Source organism: Somniosus microcephalus, unplaced genomic scaffold (assembly GCF_052327205.1).
Source record: "Somniosus microcephalus isolate GS21.2 unplaced genomic scaffold, FLI_Smic_1.0 scaffold883, whole genome shotgun sequence".
In the NCBI taxonomy this organism is placed as follows: domain Eukaryota; kingdom Metazoa; phylum Chordata; class Chondrichthyes; order Squaliformes; family Somniosidae; genus Somniosus; species Somniosus microcephalus.
The window spans coordinates 52137-79853 of NW_028226070.1; the positions used below are offsets into that span (position 1 = coordinate 52137).

The following is a 27717-nucleotide window of genomic DNA, read 5'->3' on the forward strand; positions in this document are numbered from 1 at the left end:
CAGGCCTTTGCTGAGGACTGATCGTTCAGGGTCAGAGAGTGGAAGGTCAGAGGGGATAGTGAACACACGGCAGGGGGTGAGATTGGGAGAAGGCAGCTATCGTTTGCCCTGCCAGTACACTTTACACCTAATCCCAGCATATTACCATCTCGTCTAGCTTCTAATCTCTTTTACTTCTTTTGGGTCTTTTATTCTTTTGTCCGATCGCAGCCCTGCCTTCGATCTAGTTCCTTTTCTCTCCAGTTTTGAAGAAGGGTCAAACCCGAAACGTCAACTCAAATTTCTCTCCACGGATGTTGCCTGACCTGCTGAGTTTTTCCAGCATTTTCTGTTGTTATTTTGGTTAAGAAGGCATATGGGATACTTGCCTTCATTAGCCGAGGCATAGAATATAAGAGCAGGGAGGTTATGATGGAGCTGTACAAAATTTTCCAGATTGTGCCCTCCTCATGCTCAGATCAGCTGAAGGTTAAGGAGTTATTAGAGGGTCTAATCATGAGGGCATGTGCTAATTTGCGAAATGTGTTTATCGTTTGTTTGCTACACTTGCATTCTGAAAGAAAAATCTTTTAATAGACTGAGGTGGCATGTACATGCATGTTAGATAGCACGTCTTTAGTTCAAGGTATGTATCAGACAATTTCATTATTGTGAGCATCTGCATTACTTTTGACGACACTCAATGGCTGACTTGAGGAATATCGATGCTGTGAAGACTGTCACATTTGCATTTCTCAAGATATTAATACATACAGGCAGTTAGGCCTGATGAGAGAACCTGTTACACTATTGAAGTTAGCAAGTTTCTTAGTAATGTGGTGATTCCAATTTAAATATGGCAGATCATTATTCAGATATTTGTACAAACTGAAATGTATTCTGAATTTATATTTTTCAGGATGCCCACAACTGTATCCCTGATTTGGATACTGAAACTGCTATGTTTGCAGTTTATGATGGACATGGAGGTAAGAGAATGTGAGCAATAGAATTTTTTTGCCTGCAGGGTCATTTATTGTGCATCCATACATGCAAGAGTGTGTGTATGTGGACATAGGAATTTATGACAGGAATATCAACAAGGACATGTATATGCCTTTTAAAATGGGGACTGAATAAACATTTGCACGCCCTACTGCCCAGTTTCACCTGAAGACTGCTCTTTGTCTTGATTCCCTGTGTGCAGCGCTGCAGGAAGTTGACTTGCCACACAGTCTGCAATCTTGGATACGAACATACGAAAATGACATGATGCCTGGTGCATCATGACTAGACACTTCCTACCCCGCCCCCCCTCCCCCCAGTGATGTAATCTCCTGGGAGTGGCAAATAAAGGCCAATAAGGAAAAAATAGAATCTGGAGCATTCCTCTCCGGCCACCTCAAGCGATTGAAAAATGTGTGGGGTTGTCTTGTGATATATATAATTTATTTCTTTTGTCATTTGCCAGCAGCTCCAGACAGGAATGCATCTGGCTTCCAGAAACTTTTACATGCAAATATAGTACACATTTTGGGATTGTTTCAGCCATGTGTTAACTCATTAACAGACTACCACGTCAATTGTGTTTGATTTGTTAGCTAATGTAACTTGGCTGCTATGGGATTAAATGATGTAAAGCACAAGAATTTTTCAGTGATCAGTTTTGGGCAGTACTGATGTATGTGTGGGTAAATCAAACCCCTTAAGCAGTTGGCTTGCATGTTTCAAGAGACTGTCATTTCATTTGCTGCAAAAAGCTGGAAGACCAGTGGACTCTAAACAGTTCTAATAATTTGCTATTTGTGCTATATAGTATGACTATGTTTGCTTGTAAATCTAAAGAGGAAAGCATTTTGTAAGTAGTTTTAGACTGAGCAAAGTGGTTATTGTGCTTGACGTTTTCTGCCTCCTGGATTGACAAGAGACTTGGTAGTCCGAGGTAACTTTTAGTAAGCAATTTACTATAGCAAGGGTTAATTGTAAGATCCTGGCCTCCACTAACTCAGCATTGTCGGCAGTGGAAAAATGCAGGTTTCAGATCATAACTGAAGCGGTCTGGAGTACTGTGCACATTTTGGTCTCCTTATCTAAGGAAGGATATACTTGCCTTGGAGGCGCTGCAACGAATGTTTGCTAGATTGATTCCTGGGATGAGAGGGTTGTCCTATGAGGAGGGATTGAGTAGATTGGGCCGATACTCTCTGGAGTTTAGAAGAATGAGAGGTGATCTCATTGAAACATATAAGATTCTGAGGGGGATTGACAGGGTAGATGCTGAAGAGGTTGTTTCCCCTGGCTGGAGAGTCTAGAACGAGAGGGCATAGTCTCAGGATAAGGGGTCGGGCATTTAAGACTGAGATGTGGAGCAATTTCTTCACTCCGAGTCGTGAATCTTTGGCATTCTCTACCCCAAAGGACAGTGGATGCTGAGTCGTTGAGTATATTCACGGCTGAGAGCGATAGATTTCTGGACTCTAGGGGAATTAAGGGATATGGGGATAGTGCAGGAAAGTGGAGTTGAGGTGGAAGATCAGCCATGATCTGATTGAATGGTGGAGCAGGCTCGAGGGGCCGAATGGCCTCCTCCTGCTCCTAATTCGTATGTCTGGTTTGCACACAAAAAATGTTGAAAAGAATCCAAATTGTAACTCGAGTTTTGAGTAGTTTGTAGTAATGGCAACTACTAAGCCCAAGTTATATTGCAAACTCTGTTCTCTGGTAATTTCTGCAGACTTTAATGTTTGTGATTGAAGTTTGTAATAATAGTTTATACACCACAGAGATTAAATTGAAAGAAGCTAAATTCCACAAAAGTGTTCTAATTCTTGAACTGGGTGCCGTTGTCATTTTGAAGTGGAGGGAGTCATCTATTTTTGACCATTTTACTGCAGTAAGCGTGAGGCCCTGAAAATTCAATTGTTTGAATAGCGCCTAAAAACACTTGTTGAGGTAGGGCACTTCATCAGAACATCTGAAATGCTAATCTGTGTTTCTCTTTCGACTGCTGACCATCCTACAGGGTATTTTCAGTGTCTTACATTTTTATAGTTTTGCAAAAGGAGAGGCCATTTCCCACAATGATGGCTTCCCCTATGCCTTCGCAGTCACATCCAGCGATCAATCCTTGGCCCCTCATATTCCTCATTTACACGCTGGCCCCTTGGTGACGTTGCACACATGTGCGGGTTCAGTTTCCATATATACCAATGAGATCCAACCGTACACCTCCACAACAATCCTTGGCTCCACGACTGCCGCTGAGCAATCTGACGTGAGCCACAACTTCCTCCAGCTCAGCGTCTCCAAGACTTGGCCATTCTGTTGGGTTGGCCCAACACTACATTCTCGGGTAACTATTCCACCTTTCCTTCTCTCCTGTGCGCCCCCCCCCCCCCCCCCCCCAGATCATCCGTCCCCGTCCCCACACGTACACATTGTTCAGGTTGGCCTTGAGATTGGGTGTCCTGCTCAACCACGACTGAGATTCAAACCCCACCCTCAGTCCTGCCTACATCTCAATGCTGCTGGAATCTACATCTGTGGTTTCACCACTTACAGGCTTGATTTCGTACCTCAGTAATGATTTACAACCCTATATTCTCTGCTCTTCCAACTCTGGTCTAATGTGCATCCCACTCCCTCAGAATTCATCTTTCCTCCCTTTCAAAAGATAACGTGTATGTTGATTAAAATTGGAGCCCTAAATTTATTATTTCTTCCAGGTGAAGAGGTGGCACTGTACTGTGCGAAGTATCTACCTGATGTTATTAAGGAGCAACAGGCTTACAGGACTGGAAAATTGCAGAAGGTATAACTTTCATAATTTAAAACAAAATGTGTTTGAAATCACAGAGTAGAAAAGCATTCGTGACAGTAGACTGGTTCAGATGTAAGATGAGCCGTGTTGAGTGCTTGATTTCTGGAAACAGTTGAAATTGGATTTAATGCCAACTTAAAAAACCCAGGTTTTTCAGATTCTACTTGTAGCATCAAAAAAGCCGTGTGAAAATGAGATGGGGAGGGGGGTAAATTCAGCGAAAATAAGGTTTTATTTGCAACATCACTGTAACGTGCACAGATACCCTATTGAGTATCATGTGCCAATGCCCCCTAAGATAACACACACTAATAACTGTCTGAACTCAACTGAGGGCAATTCTGCATTGACTTTAGAGCTGAAAATGATGCGCACATCACATTAATGAAGTCATCATGTACCTTGTATGGTGTACATGACACAACACGGACTGCATCACGTCATGAATGTGATGCGCATGCATTATGGCACCCACTTTTCTGTACGATGGGGGGGGTGGGGAGGGTGTTCTTCTAAGATTGGGAATTGGCCTTTAACAAATCACCAGAAAGTCCCAGAATTTATGACAGTAACCGGTGACCTCGTCTTTAATGATCCTTATTAGTTCATTAAAAATAGTTTTTCTTCCCCCTCAGACACGGCTTCCCTCTGAGAATTTGTGATGCTGTCAAGTTATTTATCTTAAATGACACGTTTTTCAGCTTGGATATTGCTGAATGTTGGGGCAAGTGGCTGGGTTATCTATCCCGTTCTCTCCTTTGGGGTTTGGATTTGAATTTTTGCTTGGGCTGATGGGATAAAGTCTCTGGCTATTTGGGTCCAATATGCAGTGTATTTGAGCTCTCTGAAACCCAAATAAGAGCCCCTTAATTTGGCAGTAAAGTGGTAATCTCACTTGGATACTTGAAATGGGAAAATATTCCATTCCCCAATGCTAAGGCACCCCACCTTGAGTACAACGATTCCCCAAATCATACCTGTTTTTGTGTGTACAAACGGGTAGCTGGTGCCTCTCCAATAGTAAACGGAAGGGGTCACACCGGACCATGCTCGCTCACCTCCGCAATCGGCTCTTGTGGCATTGAGGGGGCCGGGAAGCCTGCTGACATAGTATGACAATGGTATGTGGCCAGGCAACCTGAAAGGGAGCAATTTAAAATTAAAATAAAACATTTTGCGAGTGTGGCGGAGAAATATGTTGGGCCGTAATTTGAGGTGCGTACGAGGTGCGCATGCGCCCGTAAGGGCCACGCAAGTTCCAGGTTTAGGCACGCGCTAAAACCCGGAACTTGCGATCTGTTGTACAATCTGCGTACGACCTGCTTTTACCAGTGTAAGAGTTTTAAAAACAGAAATTTTTTATCAATACTTTATAGATTTAAAAACCTGTGAAATAAGGTAAGTTTATTTTTAGCCTCTTTAAAACATGTACTGTAAATTTATTTTTCAAAAAATTAAATGTTTTAAATGTTTAATTAAATGTTAATTAATTTTAAATGTGATTTATTTATTTGAAGTGTAGAGGTATTTTTTCGGGCATTTCCATTCATAATTATGGGGGTTTCCGTACATACGGAATCCTGATAAACATGAATGGGGATTCCCAGGTGATCCCAGGGATGCTTGCGAACCGGATATGTGGGCCTCTGCCCGAGAGGCCCAGGACCGTGAGTCTCCGGACCACCAGGTAGACGGGCATTTTATTTGTGGATCAGAGGCAATTCCCTGTGGGAAGCCTTCGACTGCAAATTCAGGGCCAATGAAGCCTCTGAGGCCAATTGTCCAGGGCAATTCTGTTCTGAAGAGTTATGTAAACTCATTAAGGGCATCCAGTGGCGGCAGTACAGTTGACCCTACTCCCACTGGTCTGAAGTATTCACATTGTCCCCATGCTCTGATTGAAGCACAGTCACATTTGCCAGTGATAATTTTCACCCATTACCTTCATTATGTTTTTAGTATGCTGCTCTACTGATAGTTTCCAATGAAGAGATGAGTCTTTTACAAAGTACAGGAAACTTTGTGCTATCCGGCACCCATGGGACCGAGCTGCTGCCGTTGCCTCAAAACTTCCGGATAGACCAGCGTCAATGTTATCAGATAGGAGCTTTTCATCTCCGTATCTGACAACAAAGACTGTTGCTTAGCAACAGCTTGTCAACACTCGGCCCGTGGCTTGGAAGCGTCTCTGAAGCTGTTGCTAAGCTACAGGGACGCTTTCCAGAGCCTGCCTGTGAAAAGAATGCTAGGAGAAGAAAAAAAACCTAACCAAAACGGCTGCTGATTTCTGCCGTTAGATCGAAGCTGCTGGACATTCAACCTCCGGATAGCACAAAGTTTCCTGTACCTTTTTTCTAGCTGATTCTTGTAATTGTGTCCGATTGCTGGTCTTATGCCAAACATTATTTCTAATGGCCTGTGTCATTTGTGATGAAAAGGAAGCCTTTCAAAACATTGTTCCTGTTTTTCTTTAGTGTTACAAGACAATTTTATAATTAAAAAAAAAAAGTAACTATTGCGGTTGTTGATTGAATTTATACGATACCTTTCAGATCCTCAGCAATTCACAGCCGATAAATTATTTTTTGAAGCAACAGCCACTGCCGTTTTGTCACGAGACATAGCGGCCAGTTTGCACACATGGACAACCAATGAGATGAACGACTAGTTGACCTGTTTTTGCTGCCGTTGCTTTGAGGGATGGATGTTGGCCTGGACACTGGGAGAACTCCTGTGTCTTTGGAAAAAGTGCCATGGGATCTTTTGTGTCTACTGGAACAGGCAACGAGGGTCCCCGAGAGCAGCACCGAAGCATCCGCCTAGTTTGTGCGCACAGGTCCTGAAGTGGGGCTTGAACCCACAACCTTCTGACTCGGTGGCAAGAGTGCTACCGTTAAACCAAGTTGGTACTGCTCTCGCCATTATCCTCCTGGGTTGGCCAATAGTGCATGGTTTCAGTAGACATGTGCAGGTGTGATTTATCGAATTTTATAACGTTCTGTAAGGATAATATACTGCAATGAGGGCATATAATAAGTTCTTAGAGCCTGGTTTTTGTGATTTATTTTCTCTTTCTCTGCCTCTACCTCCTCCAATGCCACCCCCAGAAAAGTTCCTTTTTTATGCTCAGTTATAACCACCACACTTTTATCTGTGACTGGTCAGTATTCTGAAACCCTAAATAACAACAGAAAATGCTGGAAAAACTCAGCAGGTCAGGCAACATCCGTGGAGAGAAATTTGAGTTGACGTTTCAGGTCGAAACCCTTCTTCAAAACTAGAAAGAAAAGAATATAGATCGAAGGCAGGGCTGTGATCGGACAAAAAGAGACAAAAGAAGTAAAAGAGACAATAAAAGGTATTCGAAGCCAGACGAGATGGTAATAGGCTGAGATTAGGTGTGAAGTGTACTGGCAGGGCAAGAGATAGCTGCCAGGTGGGAGAGAGAAACAAAAGGAAAGGGCGGGGGGGGGGGGGGGGGGGGGGGAAAGGAGTGGAAAAATTACAAGTAAAAAAGTAATAGGGGCCGAGGTTATGATCTGAAATTGTTGAACTCGATATTGAGTCCGGAAGGCTGCAGAGTGCCTAATCAGAAGATGAGATGCTGTTCCTCGAGTTTACGTTGAACTTCCGTGGAACAATACAAGAGGCCAAGGACGGTGAGGTCCGAGTGGGAATGGAGCGGTGAATTAAAATGACAGGTGACCGGAAGCTCGGGGTCACCCTTATGGACTGAACGGAGGTGTTCCGCAAAGCGGTCACCCAATCTGCGTTTGGTCTCCCCAATGTAGAGGAGACCGCATTGTGAGCAGCGAATACAGTATACTAGATTGCGAGAAGTACAAGTAAATTGCTGTTTCACCTGGAAGGGGTGTTTGGGGCCCTGGACAGTGGGAAGGGGGGAGGTATAGGGGCAGGTGTTACATCTCCTCCGCTTGCACGGGAAGGTGCCAGGCGAAGGGGAAGGTGATAAATTGATAGTAAGATCTCCTTAATTTGTTTTTGTTTTTTTACCTTTTTTGAATTCAAGGCGCTGGAGGATGCCTTTCTGTCCATAGATGGCAAGCTTACAGAGGAGCTAGTCATCAAAGAACTTGCCCAGATCGCAGGCCGACCTCAGGAGGATGACGGCGAGAAGGTTGCTGATGAAGATGATGGTAAGTTGGAAATAAACTGATTTTTTGAATGGAGTGGAACCCAGACACGCAAGGTTCAAATTCTACAGGAAAAAAAGTTGTTTGTAAGCTTGGGAGTGGCATCATAAATAAAAAGTGGAGTGAAGTCCATTCTCGGCCTACTGATAGCTAAGGACCAGAATACACAAACAATGCTATAAAGACTTTAAGGAATTCAATTTTGGTTGCGTGCCTTGTGATTTGACTTGCTACAAACCAGCACTGCAGCTTTCCCCAAGAACTATGCAACTATTTATAATAATTTGATTTTTTTTCCCCCATTTCCCACCATATTACCTCCTTGCCTATTAATAGACTTGACTATTCCAACACACTCCTGGCCGGCCTCCCTAGTTCTACCCTCCATAAACTTGAGTTCATCCAAAACTCTACCGCCCGTGTCTTAACTCGCACCAAGTCTCGCTCACCCATCACCCCTGTGCTTGCTGACCTACACTGGCTCCTGGTTACACAACGCCTCGATTTAAAAAAAACCTCTCATCCTTGTTTTCAAATCCCTCCATGGCCTCCCCCCATCTTATCTCTAATCTCCAGCTATATAATCCCCTGAGATCTTTGCACTCTGCCCATTCTGGCCTTTTGAACATCCCTGATTTTAATCGCTCCACCATTGGTGGCTGTCCCTTCAGCTGCTGAGGCCTAAAGCTCTGGAATTCCCTCCCTAAATCTCTCTGTTTCTCCTCATCTTTGCTCCTTTAAGATGCTCCTTTATACCTACCTCTTTTGGTCATCTGCCGTAACATATATGGCTCGGTGTTGATTTTTTTTTTTTTGCTAACTCTCTTGTGAAGCGTCTTGCGATGTTTTATTGCATTAAAGGCACTATATAAGTTGTTGTTGTCCTCCTTCCCCAACAAATATAAAACGTAAAAGAGCAACCTACTTTAAAAAGAACGAGGCATATACAGACAGGCTAATGAAGCAAATATTAATAGGTTCAAGAGATAACTTGATGTATTTCCACAGGAGGGAGAAGACAGAAGGATATATTGAAAGGCTTATTGGACAAAATGGCTTTTTTTTCTTTTTATAATGAGAAAGACTATCTTAAAATATTTAACTTGCCATTCTTTGAGCATGGAATTTGCCCTAAATGAGCTTGGTGCAATAGTTCTAATGCAATAAACGTACAAATTCAAGTGATCTTCCTTGTGGGAAAATAGTACAGAAGCAATCCTTTTATCAGGCACTCTGCTGCAGTGCGCTACAATCCAACTTTAAGAAAGTAATAAAAGCTGAAATGAGATGTTAAATTAATTATCAGCAGTAATTTAAAATAAGGTCTTCCTTTTTGTTAAAGAGTAAATTATTACTTGTGTACAATGTGTTTCTCAATTTGAATTACATAGCGTAAAGTGTGAACATTGCATGTCTGTTGATCCCCACAAGTTTTACAGTCATTCAAATGTACTGGATATGTTTGTCAGTTCAATCTATCAGTAATGCACTTGACCGAGATTGTCATTTAGGTTTATATTAACAATGAATAGGTTGTTTCGTTTTGCTACATTAATGTACTGAGCCAACAGAGAAGTAGTTCTAAACTCAGCACTTTGTTCACCAATGCTTAAACCGTATCGCTGTTGTCACTAGGATTTCAATAAAGTGTAATGGCGATCATGCGAATTTTTCATAGGTCCGCTTGAGCTGAAAATAACCAGGGATATAATTTTATACACTTAGTACAAATCAAACATCTGTCTAGAGAAGGCTTTTTAATCCATATAATAGTAGGGTGAAGTACTGGTGATTACAGGTCTGTCCCAGGTGGTAGTGGCTGATTAAAGGTATCACACAGAAGCAAGTCGTACAACATATAAAGCATACTACGTGCTGTGTAGACTTGCGTATAAGATTATGGGGTTATTTTGGTGAAATGGTGGAAACAGGCGCTAAATGGGTGCTCTGCTAATAAAACACGCCTGTTTGACAGTGGTTTTAGCACCCAATATTGGTGCTTACCATTTCAACTTGCTTGGGATGCTAAAACAAACACCTGTAGGTTTATCACTTGAGCGCTGATTAGACACAATTTTCATGGAGCAGCATATGTGGGCTCCGCCCACCCACTTCCACTGAAGGAGTGGAGTGTGCTGGCTGACACACAGCGGCATGTTTCAGGATAGCTTGGGGAACGAGGGAGATGGTGCACAGGGTTCTCTGCTGCAGCACGGAGGTTCCTGGTGGAGGAGGTCCAGAGGAGGAGGGATGTCTTGTACCTGCATGGGGGAAAGGAGTCTACCTCACTTTCCTGTCCCCCTCTCCTGCAGCAGCTGGTGCTGCTCTGCCTGGCCTCTTGCCGTCCTCCCGTTCCTCCTGCAGACCAAGGGCGACCCCTAGCACGATGCCGATGACCAAGCATTCCTTTTCTCCTGGTGACTCCTATAAGGTGTCCAATGATGTAGAGTAGCACAGCACTTACTCTCTTTAGGTGAAGTTCTCAGAGAATTTCCAGAATAAATGTTGCTAGAGTGTTGAAGTGTCCCGGAAAATCTCCTGATGTGCTTCAAAATTACTCTTCAGACCTCCAGCAGCAAGTGAAGAGTAAAAGCTGATGTATCTTTAAGTAGCACTCAATCCTCTGCAATGACTTGTTTACTCCCAATCAGCTGGTCGCTGTAAGGAGAGAGTGTTATTTCAAGTGCTAGCCACCAGAATGCCATGCCGCCTCATTAATGAGTGCTAGCAGGTGACTTAAGTGGCAATCAGCCCCTTAAAGGTCCTTTGGGCGGCTGTTCCTTGCGCAAGCTTCATCTCCTTTACCAAGATGGCGTCTTGCGCTAAATGTGGGCTAAACTGCCATTTCAGCTTAAGGCCCCATCTTGGCTACCTCGGAGGCTCTTTAGTGCCTAAAATATCCAGGGAAAATCGCCCCCTATACGGTTTGGAATCTAAAAATGGGCAGGGGGGATTGACTTGTATGCAGATCAAGTCCTCTCGCGTTTCCCTCCTAGCTTCTCTTGGCAACTCAATTTTGAAAAAGATAGCACACCCAGTAGTACATTCATCTCGTCTTATTTGTAACCTGTTTAATGCTGTTTGCCTACAGTGTTGTGATCTTTAAATGGCAGCCTTCCCTTCTGATTCCCAACTTCAATCTAAGCTCCCGGCATTGATTTTAAAAATGAGGAAAAAGCCCAGGAAGATGGATATAGGGAGAGGCAATAGATACAAGGGGAGGAAATGTAAAATTGGCAATGGGAGACGGAACTGAGGTCGATAGGGAAAGTTAGTATTTAAATATCACCGTGCTGAAGAAGTGAAACAATAGTGGATAGGTGTGCACTGGTAAAAATGAAAGAACAGAAAATGTACTTGTGGACTCTGCAGCTGGCATAAAGATGAGAATTTTGCTAGATAGCAAAAAGGTCCTTGTACATGAATCACGAAAAGTTAGCATGCAGGTACAGCAAGTAATTAGGAAGGCAAATGGAATGTTGGCCTTTATTGCAAAGGGAATGGAGTATAAAAGTAGGGAAGTCCTGTTACAACTATACAGGGCGTTGGTGAGACCACACCTGGAGTACTGCGTACAGTTTTGGTCTCCTTAGTTAAGGAAGGATATACTTGCATTGGAGGCAGTTCAGAGAAGGTTCACGAGGTTGATTCCGGAGATGAAGGGGTTGTCTTATGAAGAAAGGTTGAGCAGGTTGGGCCTATACTCACTGGAGTTTAGAAGGATGAGAGGGGATCTTATTGAAACATATAAGATTCTGAAGGGGCTTGACAGGGTAGATGCAGCGAGGATGTTTCCCCTCGGGCGGGGAGGGGGGGGGGAATCTAGAACTAGGGGGCATAATTTCAGAATAAGGGGACACCCATTTAAAACGGAAATGAAGAATTTCTTCTCTGAGGCTCGTGAATCTTTGGAATTCTCTTCCCCAGAGAGCGGTGCAGGCTGGGTCATTGAATATATTTAAGGTGGAGATAGATAGATTTTTGAATGGTAAGGGAGTCAAGGTTTATGGGGAGCGGGCAGGGAAGTGGAGTTGAGGCCAAGATCAGATCAGCCTTGATCTTATTGAATGGCGGAGCAGGCTGGAGGGGCCAAATGATCTCCTGCTCCTACGCCTTATGTTCTTATAGGAGTTTTGTAATGTGAATTCGCATGAGATTGTAGATTATTTTCTTTTGGGGGTGGGGGGGTGATGTTTTCTACGTGGGTCGGATTATATTTGAGCATGTACGGTAAATGCATTTTACCCCTTCTCTCTCCCCCTCCCCCGGCATATTAGTGCCAATACACTAAGCCCATTTGTAACTAATAAGATATGCCCACCCCATCATAGTTCAGCAAACTTTCTGTGTTTCTTTTTTTTCCTTCAGTTGACCATGAGGAGGCTGCACTTTTACACGAAGAGGCTACAATGACGATTGAAGAATTACTCACCCGATATGGACAAAACCAGAACAGTGCCAAACATGCAAAGAGCAAAACTTCACCCGCTGTCAAGAAACCTCTGCCCAAAGATGGAGATAAAAACAAAACTGAAAAGGAAATTAACGGAGAGCTGGAGAGCAGTGAAGTGGGCATGGGTGAGACAGAGAGCAAAAATGGGAAATCGGAGGCGGCTGTGGGGATCTCCTCGAGCTCTGATTGCGGAGGCGAGGAAGCTGGATTGGGGAGTGGGGGCAGCACTACTGGCTCTGGTTTAGATAAAGAAGCTGCCAAAGCCGACAAGAGCACCTCCGAAGAGGCTGTTGTGTCATCGTCCACTGCTGATGCTGGACCCTCCTGCTCATCGTCTGCCAAATCACAGCGGGCAGCCAAGTCGGTGTTCTTTGAGGACAGTGAGGATGAATCTGAAGAAGCAGAAGAAGAGGAAGACAGTGAAGAGGTAGCTATTTAATTTCTTTTCCAATTTTCTCCATGACGAGCTTCTCATTCTCTCAGCCTTTATTAAGGGCAAGTGAGGGAACTGTGGACTTGAGGAAAAAGAAAGACTTGCATGTACAGGAAACTCTCGATTTACTGGCACCCAAGCAACCGGAAATCTTGGTTAACCGGCAAAATTCAGGAGTAGGTTCAGTTAAGTTTTTCTTCATATTAGTGGCCGTTTCTTGATTCTTGGCTGTGTAATCGGGGGTTCCTGCACTTGTTGCTAAGCAACAGGGACGCTTGGTCTGTGGCCGGGCTTCTTGCACCTGTTGCTAAGCAACAGGGAAGCCTGGATTTGTTGCTGTGTACGGAGCTCTCGTACCTTTTAACTATACCTCTCTGTAATCTGGACTTATTGATAAACCGGCACCACGCCAGTCCTGTCGATGCCGGATAAAAGAGTTTCCTGTATATAGCGCCTTTCATGACCTCAGGACGTCCCAAAGCGCTTTACAGCCATTGAAGTGCAGTCACTGTTGTAATGTAGGAAACACAGCAGCCAATTTGTCCACAGCAAGCTCCCACAAACAGCAATGTGATAACCACCAGATAATCTGTTTGTGCTGTTGATTGCGGGATAAATATTGGCCAGGACACCGGGGATAGCTCCCCCTGCTCTTCTTCAAAATAGTGCCATGGGATCTTTTACGTCCACCTGAGAGATCAGTCAGGGCCTCAGTTTAACATCTCATCTGAAAGACAGATAGGGGTTGAAGATGTATCTTTTTAACGGTCTGCCAGTCAAGTGTTCAGTAATGTCAAGAGTATTCAGACCCTTGGACAAAAGTAGGATTGCTCAGTATTGTCCTGTTGTAGCCCAGTACAGGAAACTTTTTTTTAGCCGACACCTAAATATCCGGAAATCTCTCTCAACCGGCAAAATTCAGGAGTAGGTTCAGATAATTTTACTATATATTAGTGGCCGTGTAACCGGGGTTCCTGGATCTGTGGCCGTGTAACCGGGGTTCCTGCATCTGTGGCCGTGTAACCGGGGTTCCTGCATCTGTGGCCGTGCAACAGGGACTCCTGGATCTGTGGCCGTGTAACCGGGGTTCCTGGATCTGTGGCCGTGTAACCGGGGCTCCTGCACCTGTGGCCGTGTAACCGGGGCTCCTGCACCTGTGGCCGTGTAACCGGGCTCCTGCACCTGTGGCCGTGTAACCGGGGCTCCTGCACCTGTGGCCGTGTAACCGGGGCTCCTGCACCTGTGGCCGTGTAACCGGGCTCCTGCACCTGTGGCCGTGTACGGGGCTCTCGTACCTTGGTAAGTATATCTCTCTTTAGTCTGGACTTTTTGATCAACCGGCACCACGTCAGTGCCGGATAAAAAAGAGTTTCCTGTATTTGGCTTTGGGCTTTAGGGTGTGCTGATGTGCTATAGCTGCTTTTGTGATAGCTGGGTACGGAAGCTCTTCTAATTGCTAATTATTTTCCAAGAGAGTAGTTTCCCTGCTCTTTCAGTCCCTGCCCTAACAACCGCTTTCCTTTCCACCCAAAAAAATCTAATCTGAGGAAATGTCCCAACTCCTGATCTGTTTACTTATTGCAGGACAGTAAGTGTTCTTGCTGAGGTGTGAAAACCTGACGGAAGTACTAATTAAATTAATCAGGTCCTTGCAACGCTGTAAGTCAAATGTGACAAAGCCCTGAAGTAAAAGCATTGTGGTGATCGGCTTTCATTTTCCCTTTGTCTTCCTATTTCCTTTTCACCCGTGGTTTTCTGAAAGCACCAACCTATGCCGGGTTACAATTCCACTCGTCCTCGCAGCTTTCTGGTGCATTGTCTGATGGGCCATTCTCCCCATGTAAACTGTGGTCGACTAACATGGTCCCTGTGCTCGCACACCTATATATCTCTGCCTCTATGGCGAGGTCAGTCAACTAAGCATGGACCATGGTCAAACCTGAGGTTTTCCTGAAAAGAAAGACATCCATTTATATAGCGCCTTTCACGACCGCAGGACTTCCCAATGTGCTTTGCAGCCAATGAAGTACTTTTTGAAGTGCCCCACCTGTGACAGAGACTGTAGGTCCCGCATTGGACTAATCAGCCACCTGAGAACTCATTTTTAATGTGGAAGCAAGTCATCCTCAGTTCCGAGGGACTGCCTAAGAAGAAGAAAATTTTGAAGTGTAGTCACTGTTGCAATGTAGGAAACGTGGCAGCCAAATTGCACATAGCAAGCTCCCAGAAACAGCAATGTGATAAAGACCCAGAATTTCTTTTAGTGATGTTGGTTTAAGGGATAGATATTGGCCAGGACACGGGATAACTCCCCATCTCCGTTTCAAAATAGTGCCGTGGGATTGTTTCCGTCCACCTGAGAGGACCGACGAGGCCTCGGTTTATCGTCTCCTCTGAAAGACGGCACCTCTGACAGTGCAGCTCTCTCTCGGTACTGCACTGGAGTGTCAGCCTAGATTATTGTGTTCGAGTCCCTGGAGAGGGACTTGAACCCACAACCCTCTGACTCAGGCGAGAGTGCGACCTACTGATCCTAATCTGTAGCACATTTGAGCATCTTCAACACTCTGAAGTAGCAGCTGTGCGATTAAACCAACTAACATCGGATAACTAGTACATAAGTAATGCAGAATCTAGCAAGGCTAGAACTGCTTTCAAGTCTTTTTAAAAATCTGAATGCATGTAAATTGTGTCAATAAACTTCTCATTGTTTTTAGTATATTGATGGACCCAGAATGACCAATAATCTCTTTGTGATGTTGGTTTGAGGGATAGATATTGGCCAGGACACAGGGGATAACTCCCCTCCTCTTCAAAACATGCCGTGGGATTGTTTCCGTCCACCTGAGGACCGACGAAGCCTCGGTTTATCGCCTCATCCGAAAGACGGCACCTCCGGCAGTGCAGCTCTCTCTCTATTGATGGAGCAATTGATGGATATCTGTTGAGGTTAATTTGATATTTTATTTGCTCATGGTAGCAAACGCTGGTGTATGAAATTTCCTGTAAACGGCATCTTGTTCCAAAGAAGGTGGATGCCTTTTGTGGGCTGAGTCCAGAGAGACAGCACATTGAAGGTATGAAGATCTCCGTGGCTTATGCAGAAGAGCTGAAAGAAATTCACCAATGAGTCCTTGAGCCAATCAATAAGGGAACACGCTGAGCGATGCCCTGGGCAGTTGCTGCTAGAATCGTTTCCCGTTGCTATTTTAATAGTTGACTTTCTAGCACAAAATATTTGTGCAAAAAAATTAGCAAGTTCTGGTTTGGATCCCCTTAATGCCTGGAGATTGAGGTGTTTTTGTGACTTACTGCAGTTGCTGTGCATTTCTTTGGTCCTTGGAAACTAAGAGGATGTATGCTTTCCTCTGTCTCTCTACTGTACAAAGGAAAAAGAAATGCTGAATAAAATTGATGTACCTTCAGTGGATTTTCAGAAAGCATTTGGTAAGGTACCATGCAAGAGACTCCTGATGAGGATAATGGTCCATCGATTTAAGGTCACTTTAAAGGAAGCAGCATAAGTAGGGAGGTCAAAAATAAAGGCAAATAGAATCCTTGGATTTGTATCTGAAGATGTTGAATACAGAAGCACAGAGGTCATTTTGAAATTGTAGAAGACCTTAATTAGGACGCAGTTAAAGTACTGTGTACTGTTTGTGGCAGCCCATTGTAGAATGGGTATAAAACCAATTGAAAAGTTGATGGTGCGGATGAGGAATTAGTTACGAAGAGTGACTTCAGAAGTTGGGGCTTTTTTCATTTAAGCTGATGTGACTAAAGGTGACTTGTTGGAGTTCTGGATTATGCTGAGGTAAAGAGTGGGATTAATTCCACTGGTTGGTGATGTGATATGACGTAAATTAAAGGTAATCGCAAAAGATTTCTTTACACAAGCTGGTTAGACGGTGGCATTGTCAACCACAAACTGTTGAAACAGAGTCTGTACATTCCTTTTAAAAGGGAATTTGATAGCTTGTAAAAGATCAATATTAAATAGTATGGAGAGCGAGCAGGAGATTAAGATTAGACTAAAAACTCATACAATCTGTATCCCATATGCTGCAACACTTGGGCGCTGCAGTCAAGTGTCAGGAGTGGGATATAACTTGTATTAAGGGATATGGGCCAAAGGCGGGTATATGGAGTTAGGTCACCGATTAGCCATGATCTAATTGAATGGCGGAACAGGATTGAGGGGCTCACTGGCCTACTCCTGTTCCTATGTATCCTAAGGCTTTGTATATTGTGTTTATATTCCATGTTGCCTAATCAGCACAAGCTTCTGTATAAATTTGCTGGAAATAATTTGAAATGTGAACTGCATTGATGTCTGGATCAGCACTGGTGACATTACTGAGAACTGCTTTTTCTTCTTGTCAATCTGTTTTCGCTACCTAGGGTTGCAAAATTCCAGGAATTTTTAAAAGAGGAAACTTTCCATGGGAATTTAGAGTTTTTTTGCACACTGATGGTTTTTGTCTCTGACCCTTATATTATCTTTGTCATCAAAATAGACATACTGTTCCATACAAATAAAAACAGGCTTTCAAAACTTTATTTAGGTTATAATTTTGAACTTTATTGAACCCCCACAAAAAAGACCCATCTAAAATAAAATAAGCCAAGTACTGTAAGAAGATAAACATATATTGATTAAGAAATTCCTTAATAATTAAGATTCCATCTCTGTTAGTAATTTTAAGAGAGGACCTGTGGGGGAAAAAAAATGAAAGAAATACAAAAAAAAACAATTATGCTAGCATGTGGTTTTTTGGGCAAAATTCCCAAGCTAAACTTCCCGTGGAAAATTTCCAGAAATTTACCGGAAACTTTCCACCCCTTCGCAACCCTACCGCTACCACATTTATAAAATTCAATAAAATGTTATAAATAACCCTTTTGCTATTGTTACATAAGAACATGTGAAATAGGAGCAGGAGTAGGCCATTCAGCCCTTTGAACATGTTCTGCTATTCAGTAAGATAATGGCTGATCTTCGACCTTAACTCCACCTTCCCGCACTATCCCCATATCCCTTGGTTCCCTTCGTATCCTAAAATCTATCGAACTGTGTCTTGAATATACTCAACGGCTGAGCATCCACAGCCCTCTGGGGTAGAGAATTCCAAAGATTCACAACCCTTTGAGTGAAGAAATTTCTCCTCATCTCAGTCCTAAATGACCGACCCCATATTCTGAGACCGTGACCCCCTAGTTCTAGACTCCCCAGCCAGGGGAAACAAAAACCTGTTGTAATGTTGTAGTTTTTTTTGTATTATTTTGGTACTCACAGTATCTCTGGTTTAGTTAAATTCTTCTAATAGCTAAGAAATCAGTTTGAGGTACAGTATACTGTTCTGAGGCTGGGGAACAGTAGTGGAAGATTTGCTCTGCAGTTAGCTGGCTATGCTTTATTTGACTTGGGGACTGCTTAATGCCGGCACTGATGATTAAAAAGTGTTAATTCCTTAGCATTTTACTATGAGCACAGCATTCACCAGATTGAAGAACTGAAAGAAATTAGATTATTTTTTCCTACAGCTATTTTGGGGACTCACAAGCTGCAGCACCACGAAGCCTTTCTAACACATTCAATTTAATTTTCCATGATTCTTTACCAATAATGCAGTTGTCTATTTTTCTACTGCTCTGACCAAAAGTGCTTTGACTACTATGTGACTTGAGCTTTGTTAAATCTTTCATCGGCAGGATTGCAGTGAAGAGGAGGAGGAATACAGCAGTGAAGGAGAAGAGGAAGAGGAAGAGGCGGAGGAAGAAGAGGAGGAGGAGGCGGAGGAGGAAGAAGAGGAGGAGCAAGAAGACAGTGATGATGCAGAAGAGGAGGACGAGATTATATTGCCCGGAATGGATGGTAAAGAGGAGGTATGATCTTGCGGGTGTTCCCTGTAAATCGGAAGAGAATGTACTATTATCCCATTTGCCAATCTGAACTTCACCCGAGATGAATTTCAAACATTTAATGCATGTGAATAGAGGGGTTGCTTTGCTCTGCTGTGGCAAGACAGCAGCAAGTAGGAACACTCTTCTTTCCCCTGCCCCACTTATACTCCCGCCCCACTTATACCTTGCTGCTTTAGAAGGCATTGAGTCCTTGCTGGACACTGTTCAGCAGAGGTTGGCTGCCCTTGATGCTTTTGCATATTATTCATGTGTGAAACCTGGGAGTGAGTTTAAGCAAATTATTTTAGCAAGGGGGTGCGGTTTGCACTTACGCTTCCGTTGGAGCAATGGAGTAGGTCAATCCAAATTGTATAGTTTCAGATGCCAGCGATAAATTAACTTGTTTTAATGAATATTGACAAAGTACAAACAAGATTATACAGATTTAGGATATCCATCAGGGACGCTGACCCTCCTGTTGTGGTGTGTTGTCAGTGCTTAATGCCAAAGAACTACGGAAAACAGTATCATATTTTATACACCTAGATGGACAGTTCCTAAGCAACATCAGGTTCAGAACAAGTCACCTATCCATTCTGAGATTGTTTCATGATCCTTTTGTCATAATGCTACTGCACCAGTAGGTGGCAATGTTGCATGACAAATACTTCATTCTGGCTGGCATGTAGAGGGCATTCCTGATAGGCCCATTACTGAAGCCAAGCTGTTAACCTTACAATATCGTACACTATCCTACGACTTCCACCAGATCCCATTTTAAGAGAGACAGTGTACACTTTAAAACTTGTATCCAGAACATAACTGCTCCTTAACGTCAGGTTTTACTGTGCAATGACACAGTTGAAAGCATTGATTGATCATTGAAGTGGTTTTTGATTTCTAGCCTGGCTCTGACAGTGGTACGACGGCTGTTGTGGCACTGATCCGTGGGAAGCAGCTGATCGTGGCCAATGCCGGAGACTCCCGGTGTGTTGTTTCGGAGAGTGGCAAGGCGATTGATATGTCCTATGACCACAAACCAGAAGATGAAGTGGAACTGGCCAGGATCAAGAATGCTGGTGGAAAAGTTACTTTGGACGGGAGAGTCAATGGAGGACTAAACCTCTCTCGAGCAATAGGTACCCATTTTTGTTTCTCCTAAAAGAATCGTCGCCCCAAGCTATGTACTGAACCAGGAATATTGCTGACCTGCTATAGAATGCCTTCAGAACCTCTGTTAAATTGCAAGCCTGCAACTTCCTCCTACGTGTTTCTTGTTCCGTACATCACTTTGGTATCTAGTGTTTCTAGGTCAAGTTAAAATCTCTTCATTTCAAAGACTATCAGCTACCCGCTGAGAAATGTACCGGTACCATTTTCAGTCCGCTTTAAAAGCTGGGACTGGGGGAGGGCAGGCATGTGGGGTGGGGGGAGGTGGCATGAAGGCACTGGACATTGGAGTTCTCACAGTATGTCAACCAGGGATGCCCTTTCGTGCCTGTTAGTAGCATTGGTTGAGGCTTGTAAGTTGCTCATGGCTAGGGAAGGGGCATCACAAAAGGATCCTTTATAAATTGGGAGGAGTTTTTTTTAATTGCTAATGTTAAATAGTACAACAAAGCTCAATCTATTGAAAGAAACTTGTTCAGCTTGAAATTTCATGTACACTTTTCTAATTGACTTCCCACCCCCTGTCTAAAATTTCAAGTTGAGGCTTGTTCTCTTGCATTTGGTTTCTAAACGTATTGAATGTCCTATTTAATAAGCTACGTGCTGAGATGAGAGTGCTATCAACTGAGTCAAGCTGACTATACGGTGGAAGGCAGTGTTTGTACATGTCATTTGTACATTTGTTCACAAAGAAAACCAAGTGAACTAGACCAAGCGGTGCAAATCAGTCCAGACTTATTGGGCGCAGTCTACCTTCTCCGCTATCTGCCCTGTTCTTTGCAGTGATGGGCTCACCACACTAACCTACCCACAATTTACCACCAGTTCGCAACCTCATTCAAGAGGTGACCACAACATTTTTAAATGACCATCAGTGGCCGATGACACTAATCAACCTCCATCAATGCCTTTGCACTTGTAACCCTAATAGTTGCCCGCAACCTTTTCCGGTTCTGTGCAGACTTATTTGCAGTACCATCCCAGCGCTGATCCTTGCCTAACGGCTAACTTTCCTCTACTTATCATCTTGACCTCTTTCTGTGAGCTGTTGAGATAGCATCCTATTGCCTTGACATTTGCTTCTGGGATTTAGTGGGGGAGGTGTGAGAAGTTTCTCCCGAGTCCAGAGTTGGCACACTAAATCTGATGCACACTGCCCTGTTTCAGTAAAGCTTCCCTTTTGTGTTTTCTGCCCAACACATTGCAACTTTCTGATCAGCACATGAGGATGACTTGCCTGGAGCCTTATGTGAAGAGTCTCATTTGCTGTTTGTTAACGTGCTTAAACTTTGATTAGGACTTCGTAGGTGACTTAGTTTCCTGCTTACCGGGAAATGCTCCCTTCCGATATGAACAATAATCGCGGGGGTTTTAACGCGCTGCTCGGTACAGTGCTTTAATGCCTGGCCTGAAGTCATCCCGCGGAAATGAACTAGTGCCTTCTGACAGTGGTTTGTGACTGTTGCTGCAGGTGATCATTTCTACAAGAGGAATAAGAATCTTCCTCCAGAGGAGCAGATGATCTCGGCGCTACCTGACCTCAAGGCGTTGGCATTAAATGATGACCATGACTTCATGGTGATTGCATGCGACGGTATATGGTAAGCATTGATTTGTTGGTTTTATGATTTTAATTAAGCTCCAAATCCCCCTGTTTCTTGAGGCTAGTGGGGGGAGAGGTAGAAGTCAAATATTTATCTTTAGGAACAGCATTTTCTATTTTTGAACATTTTAACGACCTAATGTATACTTGAGTTATTGATGCTGTAACCAATCTGGTAGGGGCTACAGCTATTTGGTTGACTGCCACCGTTCCATCCCCCTCTCCAGCCACTATCTCGCTCTGAATCAGACTGTTGGCAACATCAGTTCTATTCAAACCTGCGATGAGCTTCTGACCCCTTACCTCCATCACAAAGACCGCCTATTTCTACCTCCATAATATTCCCTGTCTGCGCTACCATCTTAGCCCATTGCTGCCAAAACTCAGTTCCATACCATTTTCTACAAAAGTACAGCACCGGAGTGTGAGCCTGAAATTTTGTGCTCAAGTCCCTGGAGTGGGACTTGAACCCACAACCTTCTGACTCAGAGGCGAGAGCGCTGCCCACTGAGCCGCAGCTCACACTGTCGGCAAGACAGTGATCCAACAAGCTAGTGATAACCGCTATTACTGATGCATAAATGGACCTTAAAAACTGAAACTGTAGTTCCTGATGACATGGTGGTTAGACACCATGCACTGTAATATTAAACCTTAGACCCTAATCGCCACAATTCGGTCCCTGGTCTGTGCCGAGTGGGTTGAACCCTCACCCTAGGACTTGAGCATTATAATCTTGATTGACACTCCGCTGCAATACTGAGTGTGCGATGAAATCTCATCTGCCTGTTCAGGTGGATGTTAAAGCCGCTCCCCACTTTTTGAAGTAGAAGAGGGAGTCCTCCTAATGTCCTGACCAACACCACTCCCGGGGACCCCTTACAAATAATTGACATGCTCTCAGATCCCAAGAGCTAACATCCAAAAGACTGTGTTCGCAACCAAAAAGATGGAACAACAGAAGTAGTGAATGTGAGTCAACAAATACAGACAAATTCTGATGACTGCGTCCTCTTGCAGACCTCCTTGGGTCTGGGGACCAAATTTTTAATTGTATTTCAGCTTGTATTGTTTATCAAACTTAATGCAGTTTTGTCGGCTCAAAAAAAAAAACTTATAAAATGGTTTGCCATGACTTGGAGAAATACCAGGTGATCCAGGGCAGGTTTGTACTCGAGACCTGAATGTTTGTTTTTGCTGAGCCTGTGAAACGAAAGCGTAAGCAAGTTACTCTTTCTTTAGTTGGCGCTTCTGTGTCACTGAGCAAATGATGCAGTAATTGCTCCATGTTTTAACTCTTTGGTGAACCGCTGAAATGGGTATGCTCTTCCAGCTTAACCTAGCCGTGTTCAATTAATCAGGTTTTCACACATCTGAAGCCAGGCCAGTTCAAGGTGAGACCCCTCCAGGCACTGAATGGAAGAGGGAAGTTTGCAAAGCTTAGGTGGAGTGCGGAGCAAGGCCTGGAAGTGCACCTGACACTGAACTCCCAAACTGGAAGGGTTTCAATTTCCAGCACTGACTTCAGCGCCAAATAATAAATTTGTTAAGCAAAGGATGGTAGATTTGACCTTGGAATAAAGTAATGTTAGATTTACAGTGGGATTCTCACTATCCAATTTACCAGCAAGGTACTATTTTGTATACTCTACGGCCTAGGAATTGAGTGGGCTTTGCGCCCATTTTGCGGCGCTAGAGGTCATTGCGCTGGACTTACAGCCGGTTCAGAAATTCCCTGGGGCCCTACCATCGGCGGTAGACCGGTTGCGCTGCGCCGGCACCGATGACGTCATCGGTGTGCGCAGCGTCCCGGTTGCCGTGGTGACGGGCCCCAGCGCCGAAATTGAGTTGCGGCCGCCTCGCCCGTGGCAGCCGCAACTAAGACTCTGGCAACCGAGTCTTACAGGAGTTTGCGCCGGCGCATTAAGGTCGCGCGGCGGCTGGCCGCTTTCCCGCCGGCCGCCTGCCCACACCTCCCTCCCCGGACTCCTCCACACCCCCCCCCCCCCCCCCCCCCCCCCCCCGCGGAACAGATGCTTCTGGGCTGCGAGCCCGGCACTTCCCCGAGGTGCCGGGCTCATTTTTGTGAAGATTTTACCGGCCAGCAGGCGGGTGCAGGCAGCTCCTCCTTAACTGAAGGAGGAGGCCTGCACTTCCCGAGCCTGCCGCACCGCATCGGGCGCCGGAATAGCGCCGCAATGCGGCAGGTAGCGCCCATTTTCAGGCGCAAACACCCTTCAGTAGCGCCGGCAGCCGTTTGGGCGCGGCGCTACTGAATTTTTGGCGCGCGCAGGGGGACTTAGCGCCGGCGCTAACTTTCCGGCGCTAAAGCCCTGGCGCGGCGCCAACTGAATTTCTAGGCCTACATGTGCTGATTGTTTACTGTACTATGGAACTGAAATGAGTGATCCAAGAAGGAATTTTCCACACTTCTATAAACCTACAGGACTAAATTATTTTTCTTTGCATTTCCTTTTGAAGTCTTCTACCTTCCCTTGTTGAAAGAGACTGTAGACCTACTCGGAGATCTCAATATAATCTATATAAATAGGGAAAGGCCAAACAAACCCATTGGTCTTTTCTGCACCACTCATTTTATGAAATCTGGATGACTTTGAACACTTCAGGGTCCTGAATTTAAATAAAGGAAGCTACGATGGTATGAGGCGTGAGTTGGCTCGGATGGATTGGGGAACGTTACTTAAAAGGGTTGACGGTGGATAGGCAATGGCAAACATTTAAAGATCGAATGGATGAACTACAGAATTTGTACATCCCTGTCTGGCATAAAAATAAAACAAAAAAGGTGGTGCAACCGTGGCTAACAAGGGAAATTAGGGATAGCATAAGATCCAAGGAGAGGACATAGAAATTGGCCAGAAAAAGCAGCAAACCTGAGGATTGGGAGCAGTTTAGGATTCCGCAAAGGAGGACAAAAGGATTAATTAAGAGGGGGAAATAAGATTGAGAGTAAGCTTGCAGGGGACATAAAAACTGACTGTAAAAGCTTCTATAGATATGTAAAGAGAAAAAGATTGGTGAAGTCAAGTGTAGGTCCCTTGCAGTCAGAATCAGGGGAATTTATAATGGGGAACAAAGAAATGGCTGACCAATTAAATACATACTTTGGTTCTGTCCTTCACAAAGGAGGACACAAATAACCTCCCAGAGTTTTCAGGGGAACATAGGGTCTAATGAGAGGGAGGAACTGAATGAAATCAGTATGTGTAGGGAAATGGTGTTAGGGGAAATTGACGGGGTTGAAGGCCGATAAATCCCCAGGGCCTAATAATCTACATCCTATGGGTATTTAAAGAAGTGGCCGTAGAAATAGTAGATGCATTGCTGGTCATCTTCCAAAATTCTATAGACTCTGGCACAGTTCCCATGGATTGGAGGGTAGCTAATGTAACCCCCACTATTTAAAAAAGGTGGTAGAGAGAAAACGGGGAATTATAGATAAGCCTGACATCGGTAGTGGGGAAAAATGCTAGAGCCCATTATAAAAGATGTAATAGCAGAGCACTTGGAAAACAGTGACAGGATCGGACAAAGTCAGCATGGATTTACAAAAGGTAAATCGTGCTTGACTAATTTACTGGAAATTTTTGAGGATATAACTGGTAGAATAGATAAGGGAGAGCCAGTGGATGTGGTGTATTTTGGACTTTCAGAAGGCTTATGATAAGGTCCCACATAAGAGATTAGCGTGCAAAGTTAAAAGCAAATGGGATTGGGGGTAAGGTACTGATTTGGATAGAGAACTGGTTGGCAGACAGGAAGCAAAGAGTTGGAGTAAATGGGTCTTTTTCCGAGTGGCAGGCAGTGACTAGTGGGGTACCGCAGGGATCCGTGCTAGGACCCCAGCTATTCACAATATATATTAATGATCTAGACGAGGGAACTAGATGTAATATCTCCAAGTTTGCAGACGACACAATGGCTGGGTGGGCGTGTGTGCTTTGTGGAGGATGCAGAGAAGACTCCAGTATGATTTGGAACAGGTTGGGTGAAATGGCAGATGCAGTATAATGTGAATAAATGTGAGGTTATCCACTTTGGTGGGCAAAAACAGGAAGGCAGACTATTATCTGAACAGCAATAGATTGGGAGAAGGAAGTGCAACGAGGACCCTGTGTGTCCTTGTGCACCAGTCACTGAAGGTAAGCATGCAGGTGCAGCAGATGGTTAAGGCAAATGGTATGTTGGCCTTCATAGTGAGAAGATTCGTGTACAGGAGCCAAGGATGTCTTGCTGCAGTTGTACAGGGCCTTGGTGAGACCACACCTTGAGTATCGTGTGCAGTTTTGGTCACCTTATCTGAGGAAGGATGTTCTTGCCATGGAGGGAGTGCAGCGAAGATTCACCAGACTGATATCTGGGATGGCAGGAATTACGTATGAGGAGAGATTGGGGTCGATTGGGCTTATATTTGCTGGAGTTTAGAGAAGAATGAGAGGGGAGCTCATTGAAACTTATAAAATTCTAACAGGACTAGACAGACTAGATGCAGGATGTTCCCGATGGTCGGGGAGTCCAGAGCCAGGGGTCACAGTCTAAGGATAAGGGGTAAGACAGTTTAGGACAGAGATGAGGAGGATTTCTTCACCCAATGAGTGGTGAACCTGTGGAATTCTCTACCACAGAAGGCAGTTGAGGCCAACTTATTAAATATATTCAAGAAGGAGTTAGCTATATTTCTTAAGGCCTAAAGGGATATGGGGAGAAAGCAGGGACAGGGTACTGAATTTGGATGATCAGCCATGATCTCATTGAATGGCGGAGCAGGCTCGAGGGGCCGAATGGCCTACTCCCTGCTCCATATCTTCTATGTTTCTATCATCTCGAGCCGGGGGATTTTTCAAAAGAAAACAAAGCTAACTACCTTAACCTTATCCTTACAACTTAAATTCCAGACACCCAGAATCATTGTACAGAGCTCCGTAACTGCAATTGCCTGTTTGGCTCAAATGGTTACCATTGACTTGATTTAGGAGGGACTCTAGTATTTGGAGTCCACATAGATGCGCCCACAAACGGATTCTTGCCAACTTTAGTAATTCGTCTTCCCTTTCAGGAATGTAATGAGCAGCCAGGAGGTGGTAGATTTCATCAGTGAACGCATCAACAAGCGGGATGAGAATGGGGACCTGAGGTTGCTGTCCTTCCATATCCGAAGAGGTAGGTGCTGCTGCCAGGGTTGTGCAGGAAGGACTCCTGGGGCATTTGGCAAGTCATGCGGGAGGGAGGGGGGGCGGGAAATTTTACTCCCTCCAGATTTAATAAAAGCTAGATAGAAATTAAAATTCTACTTTCCAAAACTACAGTCTCTCTCTAGCCCAAGCTGCTCAAAATCATTTTTCATTTGCCACAAGAAATCTGAAGTAATGTTTGGCTTGGGAGGGTGTTCATGAGAATGTCGCGCTTAATGCACAAGTTCAGTAAATGAGCCTGAAGTAGGACTTGAGATTAGAAGAAATTATCTTTTGCTGCAGAGCAGAGGATATATGGACCAGACTCCCAGCAAAAGTAGGCTGGTTGACTCCTTTCGAAAAGGAGCTGGATACACATTTGGTCATTGGATTGAAGATTATAGCACGTAGGCCTGGACCAGGGTGATCAAATACTCCGTGAGACATGGTTCCTGCACTGCTGGAGAGGTGAATCTGGAGGGCAACAAACGAGGACAGGACAGTTGGGATTGATGCAGATTCTGGAGTCTACTTGAGTAGCTTTTTGGGGATCTGGGTAGTTAATTATCCTTGATGGTTTTAAACTGTGAAGTGAAATGTTCAGTGGCAGTTTGCACATTCATGCCCATCTATTGATATTATCCTCCTTGTTTTCCTGTTATTGTAATGGTAGACACCAAAAATACGATCTTGATTTTTGAAAAGTTTTCAAATGTGCAACAACATTAAAAAAAAACGAAGATTCAGGATATTCGGCACTTTCCATTTAAATGGGGGAAAAATAAACAAAATATGTAGCTATTTCCAAACTACTTTTATTTTCGACTATTCAGAAATTGAAAGGGACACTGATCATGGGTCATCTGTTAATGACAAAATATAACTTGATTTTTTTCATTGGCTCTGCTCATACATACTTCCGCATACCTATTCTTTGCCACCAGAGGGTCCGCTGAGTTGTGTTAACAGTGGTGGTCTTAAGTGGTAGAAATTGTCCATCCTGTGTCAG

At 44.2% G+C, this 27717-nt stretch overlaps 1 protein-coding gene across 1 annotated transcript in view; it reads left to right on the forward strand.

Annotated features, from left to right (window-relative positions):
- Nucleotides 1–26697, forward strand: part of LOC147081022 (protein phosphatase 1G-like) — a gene marked incomplete at its 3' end in the record, with an annotated part of 35197 nt that extends 8500 nt beyond the window's left edge. Inside the window, exons 2-9 of the mRNA XM_085980991.1 lie at nt 899–968; nt 3705–3790; nt 7830–7956; nt 12322–12833; nt 18552–18725; nt 19648–19882; nt 21385–21514; nt 26594–26697. Of these exons, the coding sequence (XP_085837117.1) occupies nt 899–968; nt 3705–3790; nt 7830–7956; nt 12322–12833; nt 18552–18725; nt 19648–19882; nt 21385–21514; nt 26594–26697 (1438 nt within the window). The remainder of the gene's footprint in view (nt 1–898; nt 969–3704; nt 3791–7829; nt 7957–12321; nt 12834–18551; nt 18726–19647; nt 19883–21384; nt 21515–26593) is intronic.
- Between the last annotated feature and the right edge of the window lie 1020 nt (nt 26698–27717).